General features: G+C 41.8%; 1 protein-coding gene across 1 annotated transcript in view; it reads left to right on the top strand.

Moving 5' to 3' along the window:
* Positions 1 to 15,507, top strand: part of HPSE2 (heparanase 2 (inactive)) — a 683,675-nt gene that overhangs the window by 540,126 nt on the left and 128,042 nt on the right. Inside the window, exons 9-10 of the mRNA XM_021699985.1 lie at positions 9,578 to 9,684; positions 14,758 to 14,872. Of these exons, the coding sequence (XP_021555660.1) occupies positions 9,578 to 9,684; positions 14,758 to 14,872 (222 nt within the window). The remainder of the gene's footprint in view (positions 1 to 9,577; positions 9,685 to 14,757; positions 14,873 to 15,507) is intronic.

Below are 15,507 nucleotides of genomic sequence, written 5' to 3'. Positions count from 1 at the left end.
AGAGAGAGAGAGAGAGAGAGGCAGAGGGAGAAGCAGGCTCCCCACTGAGCAGAGAGCCCGACGTGGGACTCCATCCCAGGACCCCTGGGATCATGACCTGAGTCGAAGGCAGACGCTTAACTGACTGAGCCACCCAGGCGCCCCTATTCTTTTTTTTTTAAGTAAATCATTCCTTAGATTGCTGCTTTCAATATTATCATAGCACATAGCCCAGCTAACAACACAGACTTCTGTGAGCACATGATTGAGTGCTTCTGCGAGTAATGGGGAGCCAGTGAAGGTTCCGAAGCTGGGAAGGGACCTGGCAAGTTAACAAATGGCAGCATGGGGGATGAATTTGTGGATGAAGAGATTAGAGGTGGAAGATCAAGGAAGAAATGATATAAGATCCAGGACTCAGGAAGGGGCAGAGAGGAAGGAGGGAGCAAAATGGGATGATCCCCTCCTCTTCTAACATAGTAGGTATGTTAGAGTCAAAAATACACAAGAGGAATGGACAGAAAGACAAAACATTACTGAACTCTCACCTGGACCTCTAGTAAATACAATAAGAAACAAAGAGGCAGGGGCACCCCCAAGAAGAGTGCTATGCATGGGTGAGGTTTAAGAAGCTTCCTGAAGCTATTTGCCTTCTCACCAGTGATTAGGGGACCAGTTCTGGTTACTCAGAGAGCTACTGCTCTTCCCAAAGTCCGGGGGAAGGTTGATTTCCAAGTAGATGAGATGCTGGAATTAATGGACTCCAGGTTCTTTAGGAGGTTGGGCCTCCTGCCAGGGCTGATTAGCCCAGCTGGCCTGTCCACTATTCCTGTTTTATTGCTTCCTTTCTCATTAAGGAAGGTGTCGGGTTTGGATAACCATAAACAACATGTCTGCTGCTATAGGGCTACCATCTCTTGCACAGCCAGCGGCTGAAACCAGGCTCTCAGGAGTCTTTGTTAAAGACTTAGGTTGCAGTTTTGGAGAAACAGGACAAGGAAGCCCAGGTTTGAAAATGTGCACATAAATGGTTATTTTCCTATTTTTCTCTTTTTCCTTTCCTAAAAAAAATCAAAGTGGCAGGGAAAATAAAATCAGTGTTGTTTTTCCTCATTCTCTCTTCTCTCTCATCCCTGCTCTCTCAGCATAGCCACATGGAGATGTGAGGGAAGGGAGTTGGAGGCTTCCCTTCACATCAGTCTGCCCCCAGTGGGCCCAAGGAGTCTGAGCAGCCCCTGGCCACTTGCTGAGCTGTTCTGTGGGTGCCTCACACCTCCCATGTCCACTTGAGCCCAAGGGCTGAAGTCTTATGGGACAACAGAACCCTTGAAAGGGAACCAGCCACCCAGCCCCTCTCTACCCTCATTCTAGTAATCTCAACACTTGTACTTCTTCCCCGTCCCCAGGCAGCGTGTTCCTTAAAATGACCTTCACTGGCACATCATTTCTCACCAGGAACCGTACCCTTGTTCTTTCCAGTCCTGCAATTTTCTCTCTTCCAGCACAGGGAGAATCATATTTACTCAGAAAACCACAGTGTTGAACTATAGCCCTCACTTTCTTGGAGTTTCACTTTCTAAGGGAATTTTGCAGCTGGTTCCATCTGCTTTTCCTGATTTTTTTTCTCTCCTCTTCTGCCCATGTTGATTTCTTCCCCAGTCCTAACCAGCCCCCAGCCTCAGTTCCTCCCCCACATGTCACCATGATGGTCTTCTCTGCTCACAGTAGACACACAATTCATCAAACCTCTCACCATGTCCCCAACAGCAAATGCTCAGAAAATCCTTGTTGATTTGTACCAACTACTTCCAGAGCCTTTAGTATTACTACTTTCTAGGAATCTCTCCCCTGCAGAACATCTCATAAAGCTGGTTTAGGTTGTACATAAAAGTCCTACCTCACTGTGTTTTTTGTTCATGTGGCTTCTCTAGAAAAGGACAGGAATTACTCCTGTGCTGAGAGTGGATAAATTAACTATTCTGAATGCTAATTATGTTAATGTGAATTATCCATGTGCCTTTTAAATTTTAAGCAGACCTTTCCCTGCTAATTAGCATACATCTGGGCTATTACCTACTTCGACATTTATGTCCAAAAGACAAGCAACCAACTCTAATGTTAGATTGATCCAAACCCAACTCATGTGCTTTAGACAAGGAGAGTGGTCTAGGTTAACATTCAGTTGACTTTAATAACTTAACCAATAAGCCAGATACCTTTCCAAATGCTTTACAAATATTCGGTCATTTAAATATCATAACATGCTCTGAGATGGATATTGTTACTATTCTGATTTTACAACTAAGGAAAGTAAAGCACAGAGAGGTCACACAGTGAGTAAACCACAGAATCAGGATTCAGACACAGACAGTCTGAGGGCAAAGTCCATGCCCCTAACCACTCCTCAATGCTACCTCCCCAGTAACAACAACTTATAAATCGTTTACTTACAAATCCCCCTGCAAGTCAGAAGAGAGTTCAGATGAACTTCTATTTATGCAGTGTCTGTGTCTCTGCAGAATCTTATTTATGTACACAGTATTTTACAAATCCAACCATTTTCTGGACTCAAGTCCTCATTTAAAAGAGCTAGACAAAACCTCAATGAGATACCACTTCACACCAGTCAGAATGGCTAAAATTAACAAGTTAGGCAACAGATGTTGGCAAGGATGCGGAGAAAGGGGAACCCTCCTACACTGTTGGTGGGAATGCAAGCTGGTGCAGCCACTCTGGAAAACAGTATGGAGGTTCCTCAAAAAGTTGAAAATAGAGCTACCCTATGACCCAGCAATAGCACTACTGGGTATTTACCCCAAAGACACAAATGTAGTGATCCAAAGGGGTACGTGCACCCGAATGTTTATAGCAGCAATGTCCACAATAGCCACTATGGAAAGAGCCAAGATGTCCATCGACAGATGAATGGATAAAGGAGATGTGGTGTATATATACAATGGAATATTATGCAGCCATCAAAAAAAAAATGAAATCTTGCCATTTGCAATGACGTGGATGGAACTAGAGGGTATTATGCTAAGCGAAATAAGTCAATCGGAGAAAGAGAAGTATCATATGATGTCACTGATATGAGGAATTCTTAATCTCAGGAAACAAACTGAGTGGTGGGGGATGGGAGGGATGGGGTGGCTGGGTGATAGACATTGGGGAGGGTATGTGCTATGGTGAGTGCTGTGAATTGTGCAAGACTGATGAATCACAGACCTGTACCTCTGAAACAAATAATACATTATATGTTAAAAAAAAAAAAAAAGGAAGAAGATAGTAGGAAGGGAAAAATGAAGGGGGTGAAATCGGAGGGAAAGACGAACCATGAGAGACTATGGACTCTGAGAAACAAACTGAGGGTTTTAGAGGGGAAGGGGGGTGGGGGCGATGGGTTAGCCCGGTGATGGGTATTAAGGAGGGCACGTATTGAATGGAGCACTGGGTGTTATATGCAAACAATGAATCAGGCAACACTACATCAAAAACTAATGATGTCATGTATGGTGACTAACATAACATAATAAAATAAAACCAAAAAAATAAATAAAAGACCTTAGAGACAAAAAAAAAGAGCTAGACTTTGAACTCCTTTTGGAATATAAGGATCTTGTACAAATTGATGCCACCTTGTAACTAAATACTTATGACAAATGTCCTCACAGGATAGGTGATAGGAACATGATTGTCTCCTTATCTTCAATATCAGAACATTATAATAAGCTCAATACATCATAAAATCCTTCTGGTCTCCAGATCTCACTGGATGGTGATTTGCCTTTACCACTTCTGGGGTTGTTGGATTCCATATATGAATTACCTGGTAAGCAAGGCATACTTCCCTTTCCTTCTCTGAAATTTCTATCTTTCAAAATTCAAGGGGGCAGACCACAGGCCTCATATCCTGAGCTTTAGCAAATAGACATGTGTTGGTCTTATCTAGATCTTTAGTTCCATTGTAGGTTTTCATGGCATGCTTTTATTTTTCCTGATCTCCAAGGTTGTTATTTGTATTAGGGTACTGCTTCCAATTCTTTGACCAGTTTAGTTGCCCTGTCTTAGGTCATATAACTTCTTCAAAGAGTGATAGTTTTCCATGAGCTTGTGCGTGGGCAGGTTTGAAATCAGATTGACTTCTTTGTGTGACTAGAGCACCGCAGCCTCCAGTTAAGCACTGACTCTGTGCCAGGCACTCTGCTAGGAAGTAAATACAAGTGATATCATGATATAGGATCCCTGCCTTCACAGGGAGGGACCTTTGGTAAATACAATAAGGAATAAGAGCTAACAGTTCAGGATTTCTAAGAAGTAGTCCACAGACTCCTGGACTCCTTTGTTGGATCATAAATGATAGTTCAGAATCCCACCACCAAACTGTAACTATAAATTATTACGCTATTTAGCATTAGTTCATTTGAATTCATGCATCACCTTAGATGGACCCACATAAATGTTCATCTGCTAGGTCTATGCTACTTCCTATAACTCTCAGGATCTTCCTGTGATTGGCCTAATATTATTTATCCTTTGATCAGTAGTCAGGATCCTCGACACAACTTTGTCAATTATTATTCCAGCTCATGGATGAGGAAATTGAAGCTCACAGTGGCCACAGAAATAACAGAACATGTTTGTCACTTCACAGTTTTCATTATATATGTATATATGATCTCATCACAGCTACAGTGATCTTGGCATAAATTACTTCATATCACTTTCTTGTTTAAATCCCTCCAATAGCTCTCCATCACACTCAGAATAAGAAACATCCATCCTTTCTTCTCTGACCTTTTTTCCTATTTTGTTTTGTTTTGTTTTGTTTTGTTTTGTTTTCATCATGATAAGTGTACTCCTTAATCCCATCCCCTATTTCCCCCAAGCCCCCACTCACCTCCCCTCTGGTAACCATCCGTTTATTCTCTATAGTTAAGAGTCTGTTTCTTAGTTTGTCTCTCTCTCTCTCTTTTTTTCCCTTTGCTCATTTGTTTTGTTTCTTAAATGCCACATATTCCACATTCCCTTACTCACTATGCCACATATTCCACATTCCCTTACTCACTATACTCCAGATGGTCTTCTCTTGGTTCTACAAACAACAGTCCTGTATCCATATCTTGTCCTTTTCCTGTGCTGCTCCTACAGATCCATCAAGGGACTGGTTCCCTCTTCACTCAGGTCTAGCCTCAGATACCACCTTTCAGCAGGGTGACCTGAGCACTATCTAAAGTATCCACCCCCACCCATCCTGCCAAGTCACTCTATCAGATTATTCTGTTTCATTTTCTTCCTAGCTCTTATTATTTCTAAATTTCTTTCCTTGGTTTACCTTTTTAAAATTATTTTATTATGTTATGTTAATCACCATACATTACATCATTAGTTTTTGATGTAGTGTTCCATGATTCATTGTTGGTGTATAACACCCAGTGCTCCATTCAGTACGTGCCCTCTTTAATATCCATCACCAGGCTAACCCATCCCCCCAGCCCCCTCCCCTCTAGAACCCTCAGTTTGTTTCTCAGAGTCCATAGTCTCTCGTGGTTCGTCTCCCCTTCCGATTTCCCCCCCCTGCTATCTTTCTTCTTTTTTGTTTACTTTTTATTGTTAGTCTTTTCCCCTTGACTAAAATGTAAGCCAAAGAGAGCAGAGCCTTGTTCTGTTTCACTCACTGCTGTATTTCTCCTCCTAGAATCTGTTTGGCATATAGCAGGTATTCAATAAGTATTGGTTGAATGAGTGAATAAATGCATTTGATAATGCCTTAATGTTTTGGGATGGAAACCCTTAGCCCCTTTCTAGTCTCATTTTTAGATATTCTCCTTAGGTAATTTCATCTCCAATGGCTTTTTCTACCACTCTCACTATTTGCCTCCAGCTTGACTCTTTTTTTCTGTCTCCCATATTTGTTGTTTATGTAATTTTGACTTACATCATCAAAGATGCTCTTGACTGTTGAAGAATAGGACCCCAGGGGGATCAGCATTAATATTACAAAATGTTGATACATTTAACATTTTGTATTTAGAAGGAACTTAGATTTCCTCTACTCCCAATGCATGACTTTACATGTCGATGAAGAAAGTTCAAGAAAATAGCAAGCCCAAATCTCACAACCGGTGTGTGGCAAAACCCAGAACTTCCAGGGTACATTACTACTTCCACAGTAGTTATCTGCCTATTAGACTCTACCTCTCCTTTTGCTAATGACACCACACACACACACACACACACACACACACACACACACAGAGTTTTATTTTATTGAGATAAAATTCACATACCATGAAATATATGCATACCCTTTAAAAGTGTGCAATCCTGTAGTTTCTAAAGTATGCACGGGATTGTGAAACCATGTATTTAATTTTAGAACATGTTCATCACCCCCCAAAGAAACCCCATATCTATCTGTAGTCACTCCCGCCCCCCTCCCCTTCATTTCCCCTCCCCTTCTCCAGCCCTAGGAAACCACTAATCTACTTTCTGTCTCTACAGACTTGCCTATTCTGAACATTTCATGTAACAGAATCATACAACATGTGGCCTTTTGTGTCTGGCTTCTTTCACTTAGCTTAATGACTTCAAGGTTCGTCATGCTATAATTTTACCTTTTTGTTTTGCTTAACCCCTTTTCTCTAACTGCCTTATTTTAATATCTGTCTTTGAACAAAAATTAAACTCTGAATATCCTGGAAGCCAAAGGCAAAAAAGAAAAACACAAATATGTTACTCCACTCTAGTTAGCTATAAAGGGAACACACAGTTTCTCAAGAGTAGAGAGTTTTTGTAGCCCTACATTTTGAGGGGAACCCTCAGTGCAGCCCTGTTTTACCATACAGCTCTGTCTTTTTATCATTTAAGGTGTTTTCCTTGTTTTCTTATTATACTATCTCCGGGTCCCTTTGGGTTTGGCACCCAGAGCAGTATCGAGAAGGGAGAGAGAACAACCTTGTGGTGTCCTCAGTGACTCTTCTCTTTGTGGGGACAAGTGGGAATTCTTACTTAATTTTTTTTTTTTAAGATTTTATCCATTTGACAGAGAGAGACACAGCGAGAGAAGGAACACAAGCAGGGGGAGTGGGAGAGGGAGAAGCGGGCTTCCCCCCAAGCAGGGAGCCCCATGCGAGGCTCGATCCCAGGACCCTGGGATCATGACCCGAGCTGAAGGCAGACGCTTAACGGCTGAGCCACCCAGGTGCCCCTACTTAATTTTTAATAACATTCCAATTTAACCTCCAGTTTTAATTCTCAGGATCTTTCTTCCATCCTTGATCACAATCCTTACTTCCATCTCAAATTTGTGAAATATTTTTACAACTTACTCCTGAAAGGGTAGAGCACTTTGCCAACCTTGATTCTAAAATAGGTCTCAAATAATGCAAATACTCTAGTAGATGCTGGGAGAGGACAAGCAGTTATATGTAGGGAGAGATGAAAAGAGGAATATGATTGTTTGCTGATGTCTGCCTCCGGGTTTGGGAAAAGGAAAGTTCTGGCATTTATGCTACATCTCACATTATTTTTTTTTCTTTTTGGGGATCTGAGGTACAGAGAATTAAATTAAAATCATGCTTCTCAACTACAGCAGACTATCATCAGTTCATGCAAAGTCTTTTGTTTTAATTTTTGTTTTTGTTTTAATTTTCACCTTGATCTCTAATCTTTGCTCACATTCACCTTCCTCTTATGCATGCTTTCCTTCTGCATTTGGTACATGTCCTTAAGAGACATGTATCTTTAGAAACTATTTAGTGTTAGTGGATGTGAATGAGTAATTACATTAATATTGTGACATAAATCTCATTCTGTTGCTATTTTTTTTAACTCACCACTACATCTTTAAAGCTAATTCATGTTGCTGGATTTACATTGACTTTATTGCTCCAACTGCTGCATAATGTTTTATGGTATGTTATCCACCACCTTTTACTTTTCCATTCCTCTAGCAATGGAAACCTGTATGGAACAATGACATAGTGAACATCCTCATACTTGTCTCCTTAGAGGCCTGAGGAAGAATTCCTTTGGTTTGTATGCCTAAGAGAGGGATTGGTGGGCCATAGGATGCAAATACACTGTTGTCTTTACCAGCTTCCCTTGTGCATAACTGGCATCCTCTCAGTCCTACCTCCTGTATTACCTATTGCTGCAGGGACCAGAGCTTGGCAGGTGCACAGGCTGTCACCAGCTTGGCACCCATGGGATGTGGTACAACCTTGCTTCTTATTTCCTGCTCTGGGACTTCACTAAGGCAGAGATGCAGAACTCAGGGAACCTGCTCAACACTCATGCCTACACAATTAAGTGGGGGAATGGGGAGGGGCAGAGGTTAATAGTCCCAAAGCTACTCTTGACCTTTTGGAGGGTAGGAGCCAAGGGATAAGTATGTTTCCTTGAATTCCCCTGGGAGGAAGTTCTGAGACATAGTTCATAAGACTCTTACCAAGTTCCCTGTGGGGTTGAGTACAAGTTGCCAACTGGAAAACACATCCTGGTACTGGTTTTGCCTTTTCCCTAGTTCAGTCCTCTAGTTCCTCATTCCTGCTCCCTGTCATTACTTCCCAAATCAACTATCTATAGATAAGCTTTGTCTCAGGCTCTGCTTCCAGGGGCTTCCCAGAGTACAACATTATCCCTAAGTACTGCTAGACTGCTGTCTAGGGGATCTGGTCCCTAATCTGGAGAGTCTGGCCAGCCTCCAACTTGGGGACCAGAGACTGGGCCATTTCAAAACTTCAGAGGGCCAACTTTTAACAAGAGGCTTTGCCTCTGCTTGGAAAGCTCCCGAGGTGGGATCTTTCATCTGTGGATCAGTGATTTTTTTTAATACTTCCTGCAGTTATTTTCAAAATGTGGTTGTGGGGTGCCTGGGTGACTCAGTCAGTTAAGCGTCTGCGTTCGGCTCAGGTCATGATCCCAGGGTCCTAGGATCGAGCCCCACATCGGGCTCCCTGCTCAGTGGGGAGTCTGTTTCTCCCTCTCCCTCTGCCTGCCACTCCCCCTGCTTGTACTCTCTCTCTCTCTGTCAAATAAATAAAATCTTTTTAAAAAAAGTGGTTGTAATATACATACATGCCCTGGTGATTATAAAATATTTCCCCCAAACATTGACCTCTGCCCTCATAATTTCTGATTTCTGATGTATGGACAGTAGACTCATCCTGGGATGTTCCATAACAGAGTATTAAGAAAATTTCCTTCTCAATTCTTGTTAATATGGAAGCATCACATGATTTATGCTTTCCAGTGAAGGGTGTTGCAGTCAGCTTATGTCCTGGAAAATGCAGTTGTTCTAACGGTCATATTTTCACTTGGATTTACTTAGGGAAAAATGATCATTTCTTTGAGTGGACATATGTCAATGTTAATGCTTGTGTGTATGTGTGTTGTGTGTGTGTGTGTGCATGGGCGCACATGTGTGTGTGTGCATGCCAGCTCACTGTATGGGGTGAATCATCATGGAAAAAGCACAGATCATGACCACCTGGGAGCAGGGTATTGGCAGAACTCCAAAAAGGGAATGTGTCCTCCTTCTCACTTGCAAACAACTTTTAAAAATCTCCTCCCCCTTCTGCTTTTGTTGTGTGAACAGGTGGTTAATACATATACCCCAGGGAAGAAGATTTGGCTTGAAGGTGTGGTGACCACCTCAGCTGGAGGCACAAACAATCTATCAGATTCCTATGCTGCAGGATTCTTGTGAGTAACACATGCAGTTTCACTCCCAGGGACCTTGAGGAAAGGACAGTGAAGTGGTACTGCTCATCATTCTGCCCGCTGGAGGGGGAAGGTTCATTTCTCACTGAAAGTTCTTTATCTGTTCCTTTGTGAATGGGTGTAACCCATGCAACAAACAGAGATGAGTGACTTCTCCAGACACTAAGATGTCAGGTAAGGCTTCAGGGCGAAGACAGTAGTAGTAATAGTGGTAGTAGTGACCATATAGCCATAAGACCTTTATTTAATAGCTATAGTTCAAAGACAGTGCCTACAACATACAATTTCTCATCTAATATTCACCATAGTCCTAGGAGACAGGTAAGAGTAAGATTGGAGGAACAGAGACAGGAGATAAGAAAAGGTAGAGGAGATTAGTGTCATAATAATAATAATTTTAACTCTATGTGCCACGTGCTTTCTGAAGTGCTATCTAATAACTGAACAACCAGTGAGACAGATACTACTATTTTTCAACCACCCAATGAGATAGATGTGAGAGCTTGAACTCAAGCCTAGGCAGTCTGCTTCAGAGTCTAGCCTCTTTGCCGCTACCTTAGACCTCTTTCTTTTCTGCCTCACATAGTCTGTCCACAAAAAGAAGTGGTAGACAGTCAAAGGAATCAGGAATTTCTCTGATAGGAAGATCAGCAAGGGCTTCATGGAGGAGGTAGCATTTGAGGGGGACATAGAAAGGTGACTGTAATTTCTACAGGTGGAGAGTGGTGGTGATGGTGGAGGGGAGCATTTGAGGCAGAAGGAACACTATGGGCAAAGGCACAGGGGAGGGGAAATGGGTCGTGTGATGAAAGCTTCAGGAGCAGCAGGAATATAGTGAGGACTGCAATGGGGGGGGGGGTTCTCTACCAATCGTGGAAGGCTGTGAACGCCAGGCAGAGGAAGTGAAGCCTTGTTCTACACTCAGTGGCAAGCCACGGAAGACTTTGGAGGAAGAAAGAGACACCGTCTGACCTGTGTTTCCATGTTGGCTTTGGGAATAGTATGCACAAGGGTTTGGAGAGGCAAGCGATGGGACAATGGACTTGAAGGCTTCTGCAGCTATCTGGACAATGACTTTAACACCGAAGCATAAGGGGCTCTCACTGGCCTGCCAGCATCATATGGTGGGGCAGACCCCTCAGGACCACGGACTCACCAAGTGACCTGGTCCTGTGCCACTCTAGTCCCGTGGCCCTGGTTTTTTGGTCTGTGGCAAAGTCCTCCTAAGAGCTGAGCTCTGCCCTCAGCTTTGTGTTTCCTTACTAACAGCTGTTCCTAATTAAACACATGTAGTTTGCCTCCATTAAGGCAGCTTCTTGAATACATTTGTAAAGGACAAATCAGAGCAGTCAGGCAGATTGTGTTTGCAGATGGAATCCTGGCACATGCAGATGAAGATAATGAGTCCAAAAAATATATGATGGTACGCTGGGTTTTCCATGCCTGTGTTCCCAGCACCTAGCATTGAGTGGCACAGAGCAGTTGTTCGATGAGCATGGTTCCAGTGAATGAAAGGGAATGAATCAGCATTTGATACAGTGGTTCTGAGAGTCTTCTTTCAAAAATACACTCCCCACCAGGTTTCCTTGTGAGCCATGGAGCAAGGGCAAGAAACAGTTAGGACTACAGGGGCCTCTTAGAACCAGCAGAGGAATGGCTTTTGCTCAGCCGTCATAGACAGGCTCTTCTGCCAGGCGAGCAAGCAGCCCAGTTGTCCTGAGTGTTTTCATGAGCATGCTTCCCTTCAGGGAATGATGTGAAATGGGAAACACTACAGCCCTTCATGGAGGGAGCTGGAGAGAGACCTGCCTTTTCATGAGCACCAGCCAAATCTCCATAGATCTCTGTGGCCACTTTGCAAATGCAGATTAACATAGTTGTTCAGGGTTAGGTTGTAGTTCAGGTATCCAGGGTGTAGTGGACACAGATCAGTTGAAAATTAGCTCACTTGGCTCCTGGTCTTCTCTCTTACCTCTTTATCACCAATTTGCTCTCCCCTCTGCTGGCAGCACCCAGCCAAGTGTCCTTTGAGTCTAGTTCTCCAAGGAGCATAAATTGCTTCCTGGGGAGAATAAAGCATTCTAAGAAGCTCTAGAAAGCTAGCAAGATTCCTTGGAAAGAAGGCATCTTTCAGGCTTTTTTCAATATATGGCATAACAACGAGCTTACAAGGACACTTGCACATTTATGCATGAATCAGAACTTTCTGACTCCAGCCAGGGCTTTGAGACTCTCTGATGCACTACAGACATACCCTTGGCATACTGCTGTGTCACCAGCACCTGGTAGTATCTGCCACCCAGTCAGTAGTCAATCTATTTGTGTGGAATGGAAACTCCTGGCTACAATAGCGTCCTTGGTGGGATGTACCAGTCGTCTGGCCACTTTTCACTGAAAGGGAGACTTGGAACACCATTTATCTCCCCTCTCCGAGGGCTTATTATTTACAAGAGGAAGAGGATGATAACTTCCTCTCACCGTCCCACTCTGAAAAGCACAGGGAAGCAGGGGTTCTGGTCATAGTCATTTTGAATGCTCCAGACCCTGGATGTGCATATAGGATGTGGGTTTGGAAAGGAGGATGCATATTCTTCCCTCTCATGTTAGAGTTCTTTCAAAAACTCCCCATACTAGCAAAAACACCCCCCAGGTTTACCAGTTAACATTAGTGTGTTGAGTATATATTCTTTGCACATCACTGTTAATAAGGTCTATCGAGGTCACAAGTAGGAATTTGATACCATTCCTATAAATGAGTATACAGGTATTTGCATACCCAGTGCTTTACAAATGACTCACATGTTCACACAGGCATTTTTGTGTCTATCCTCAGTGCTGAGAACAAGGCCTTGCATTTACAGCTGATTAATTCATGTTGAATGAGTAATGAATGAATGAGCAAATGGGATATTTTAAATACCAAAATACAGTCCTGTGTGGATATCCAGCTGCTGCTAGATGTGATAATGCATTTACTCATCATTTTGTTTCTTTGTTCAGCAAGCATAGGGATAGAAGGGTGAATAAGACATACTTGTTTTTATAGGTAAATATTTGTTAGATATGGACTCTGTCGTATTTGTTGCATTGGTGGACAGAGCACTGATTTAGAGCATCAACCCAGAATTCATGTTATAGTTCTACCCCAGGATATTTAATACTGTATCTCAGTATTAGTATATATTAACTTGTTAGTTATATAATTAATTAGTTATATATTTAGCATAACTAAATCTGGTATCCTGATTTCACAGGGTTAGTAAATTCCAAAGCAATCTTATGTCCCAGTCTGAACAACAACAGCAACAACAAAAGTTCAGTTGTATTATTGTCAGATTTTCTTTTTGATTTAAAATTTTTGTTTTGCATTTTGCTTTGTTTTATTTTGTTTTTATAATTCTAATTATCAGTAAATATTTGTTAGTTTTTATGAGAACAAAATAAAATTGTCAATGTGAAAAAGATTTTAAAATGTTAATAATATCCATTTATAATATAAAAATTAACAATGCTTTTTATTCCCATAAGGAAAAAGTTTAATTCTACAAGTCACTGATTTGGAGTTCCATATGGTTTCAAATTTGGGAAATCATAGTTATGCATTATTTGTCCCTAGTGTGCTGAATGGTGATTCTCAAAGTTCCTTAAATCTAATTTTATCCAGATCAATTTCAACTTAACAAAGAGTATGAAGCACCTACGTGTGCTAGGAACTGAGGTGGATATTTTGGGTACAAAGCTAAAACCTGTCTGTTCTCAGTGAGCTCCTAACCAACTGGGGGACAGCAGAGAAGTAAGGAAGTAATTATCATGGGCTGGCAGAGGGTATAAATAAGAGTTCTGTGAAGGTATAGAGGAAGAAGGTACCACTGTTGGCTGGGACAGCAGAGTTTGGAAGAAGACACTTGACTTGGAGATGAACAGATGAGAAGAAATTTGCCAGATGAGGTGAGGTGGGTTAGAGGAGGAGAGAAAGGGAATTCTAAGCAGAAGTTAAAACATGTATGAAGACTCAGGTGAGTATGTGAAAGCATGGTGAGTCTGGGCAGCCTAGAGTAGTTATAGGTGGCTTAGAAGCAGGGAATGGAGTTTAGGGTGAGAGAAGAGGGGAGAAGAGGTACAGAAGAAGGCTCACATGTGTGCTCAGGAAAGATTGTGAAACACCTTATCTTTTATACCGTAAGACTGAAGCTCTCAGTCACATTTATTATATATATATATTATTACAATTAGAAATTTCCCAAAGTTTTAGAAGTAGGAATACAAAGAGAAAATTAAATGAATGAGTAAATGAGTGAACAAATTGAATGCATAAATAATAAGGGCAGAGTTAGTGGTGGGTGTTGGAAGAACCAAGAGGGCAGTATTTTTGAAGGATAGCATGCCCCGGAAAGTGGGTATTTGGCATAGTGGAGTATGTGATTACGTGTGAGCAATGCAGGTCCTCCATTATGATGTGTGTGATGGTAGCATAGTTGAAGCTCTGCATGGTTAATTATAGTACCAAGTAAAATTATTGCATTGACTGCTGACAGTGATATATGAGAGATGCAAATGGCTGGACCATTCTTGCCTAGGTCATAGGAGTATGTGAGTTAGAGTCACATGAAAGGTACATGTACAGGACAGGGTGCAAGCAGGGGAGTTTGAGTGATGGAAAGTATAGTGTCTATGCTCCTGTGATTGTATGTCCTGTGGCCAGGGGGTGGGGAGGGTGATAATTAGGCTTACAATGGCTAGGGTATTCATTTTATTTGTTAGTATTACAGGGATAAGATAAGTCATTAGCAACAAGATATTTTATGACAAGGGCAATTCATTTTACTCCCCTGGACCAGTTTCTTTTCCTATAAAATGAAGAGGTTGGATTTGATAATCCCTAGAATGTCTTCCAGCTGTGTACTCAATGCTTAAAATACTATCTTCGCCTTTAAAGTACTAGGTAAATTTCATGGTGGGTATTGGTGATATGTGTGTGTGTTAGGCAGTCCCTATAGAGCTTATTATATGCAATTTTTAAGATGTATTGATGTAGCATTTTTCCTACTTTTTTAGATGGTTGAACACTTTAGGAATGCTGGCCAATCAGGGCATTGATGTTGTGATACGACACTCATTTTTTGACCATGGATACAATCACCTCGTGGACCAGAATTTCAACCCATTACCAGTAAGTGTGAGATAAAGATTCCCAACTCCTCTTCCATGTCCCTCAGTTATTTGACCATGCCTTGTTCCACACTGAGAGAATTTTTCTCCTCCCTCTGTAACCAGGTAATTTTATAAATTGGACAGAAGTATTCATGTCTTTGTTCTCTTGACCCATTTCACAGACTTTTGGCTTCACTACACACACACACACACACATCTATGTGCACACACGCATATATACATATGCATGTGTGCATATACATATATACATTTATGTATTTATTTACTACTATTATTTTAACAAACTTTGTGCAGTTGAGATTCCACATCTACTTGTGGCCTGTTTGAACTGTGCTTGAGAGTGAATTTTTCCAGATTATTTTCTTTTAATGCTAATAGGAGACATTAGTTAACGTCAGATGCAACATGTTGAAAGCAGATGGGAGCGTGTTGGCCAAGATCAGATGCAGTAGGAACCCATCTCTTAGGGAGTAGCTGAAGTGCACTTGCAGTTAGGTGTTGATCCCTATGTGACAACGAGGGGATTTGCCCAGGACACCAACTTCCCTAGGAAAGAGAAGGGAAGGGGAGGCTAAAGAAGACTGACAAGAGCAGTGATCTTGGTTTGTTGGGTGACAGTATTGACCTATCAGA

Source organism: Neomonachus schauinslandi, chromosome 6 (genome assembly GCF_002201575.2).
Source record: "Neomonachus schauinslandi chromosome 6, ASM220157v2, whole genome shotgun sequence".
Lineage (NCBI taxonomy): Eukaryota > Metazoa > Chordata > Mammalia > Carnivora > Phocidae > Neomonachus > Neomonachus schauinslandi.
This window is presented reverse-complemented; position numbering and strand designations above follow the sequence as displayed.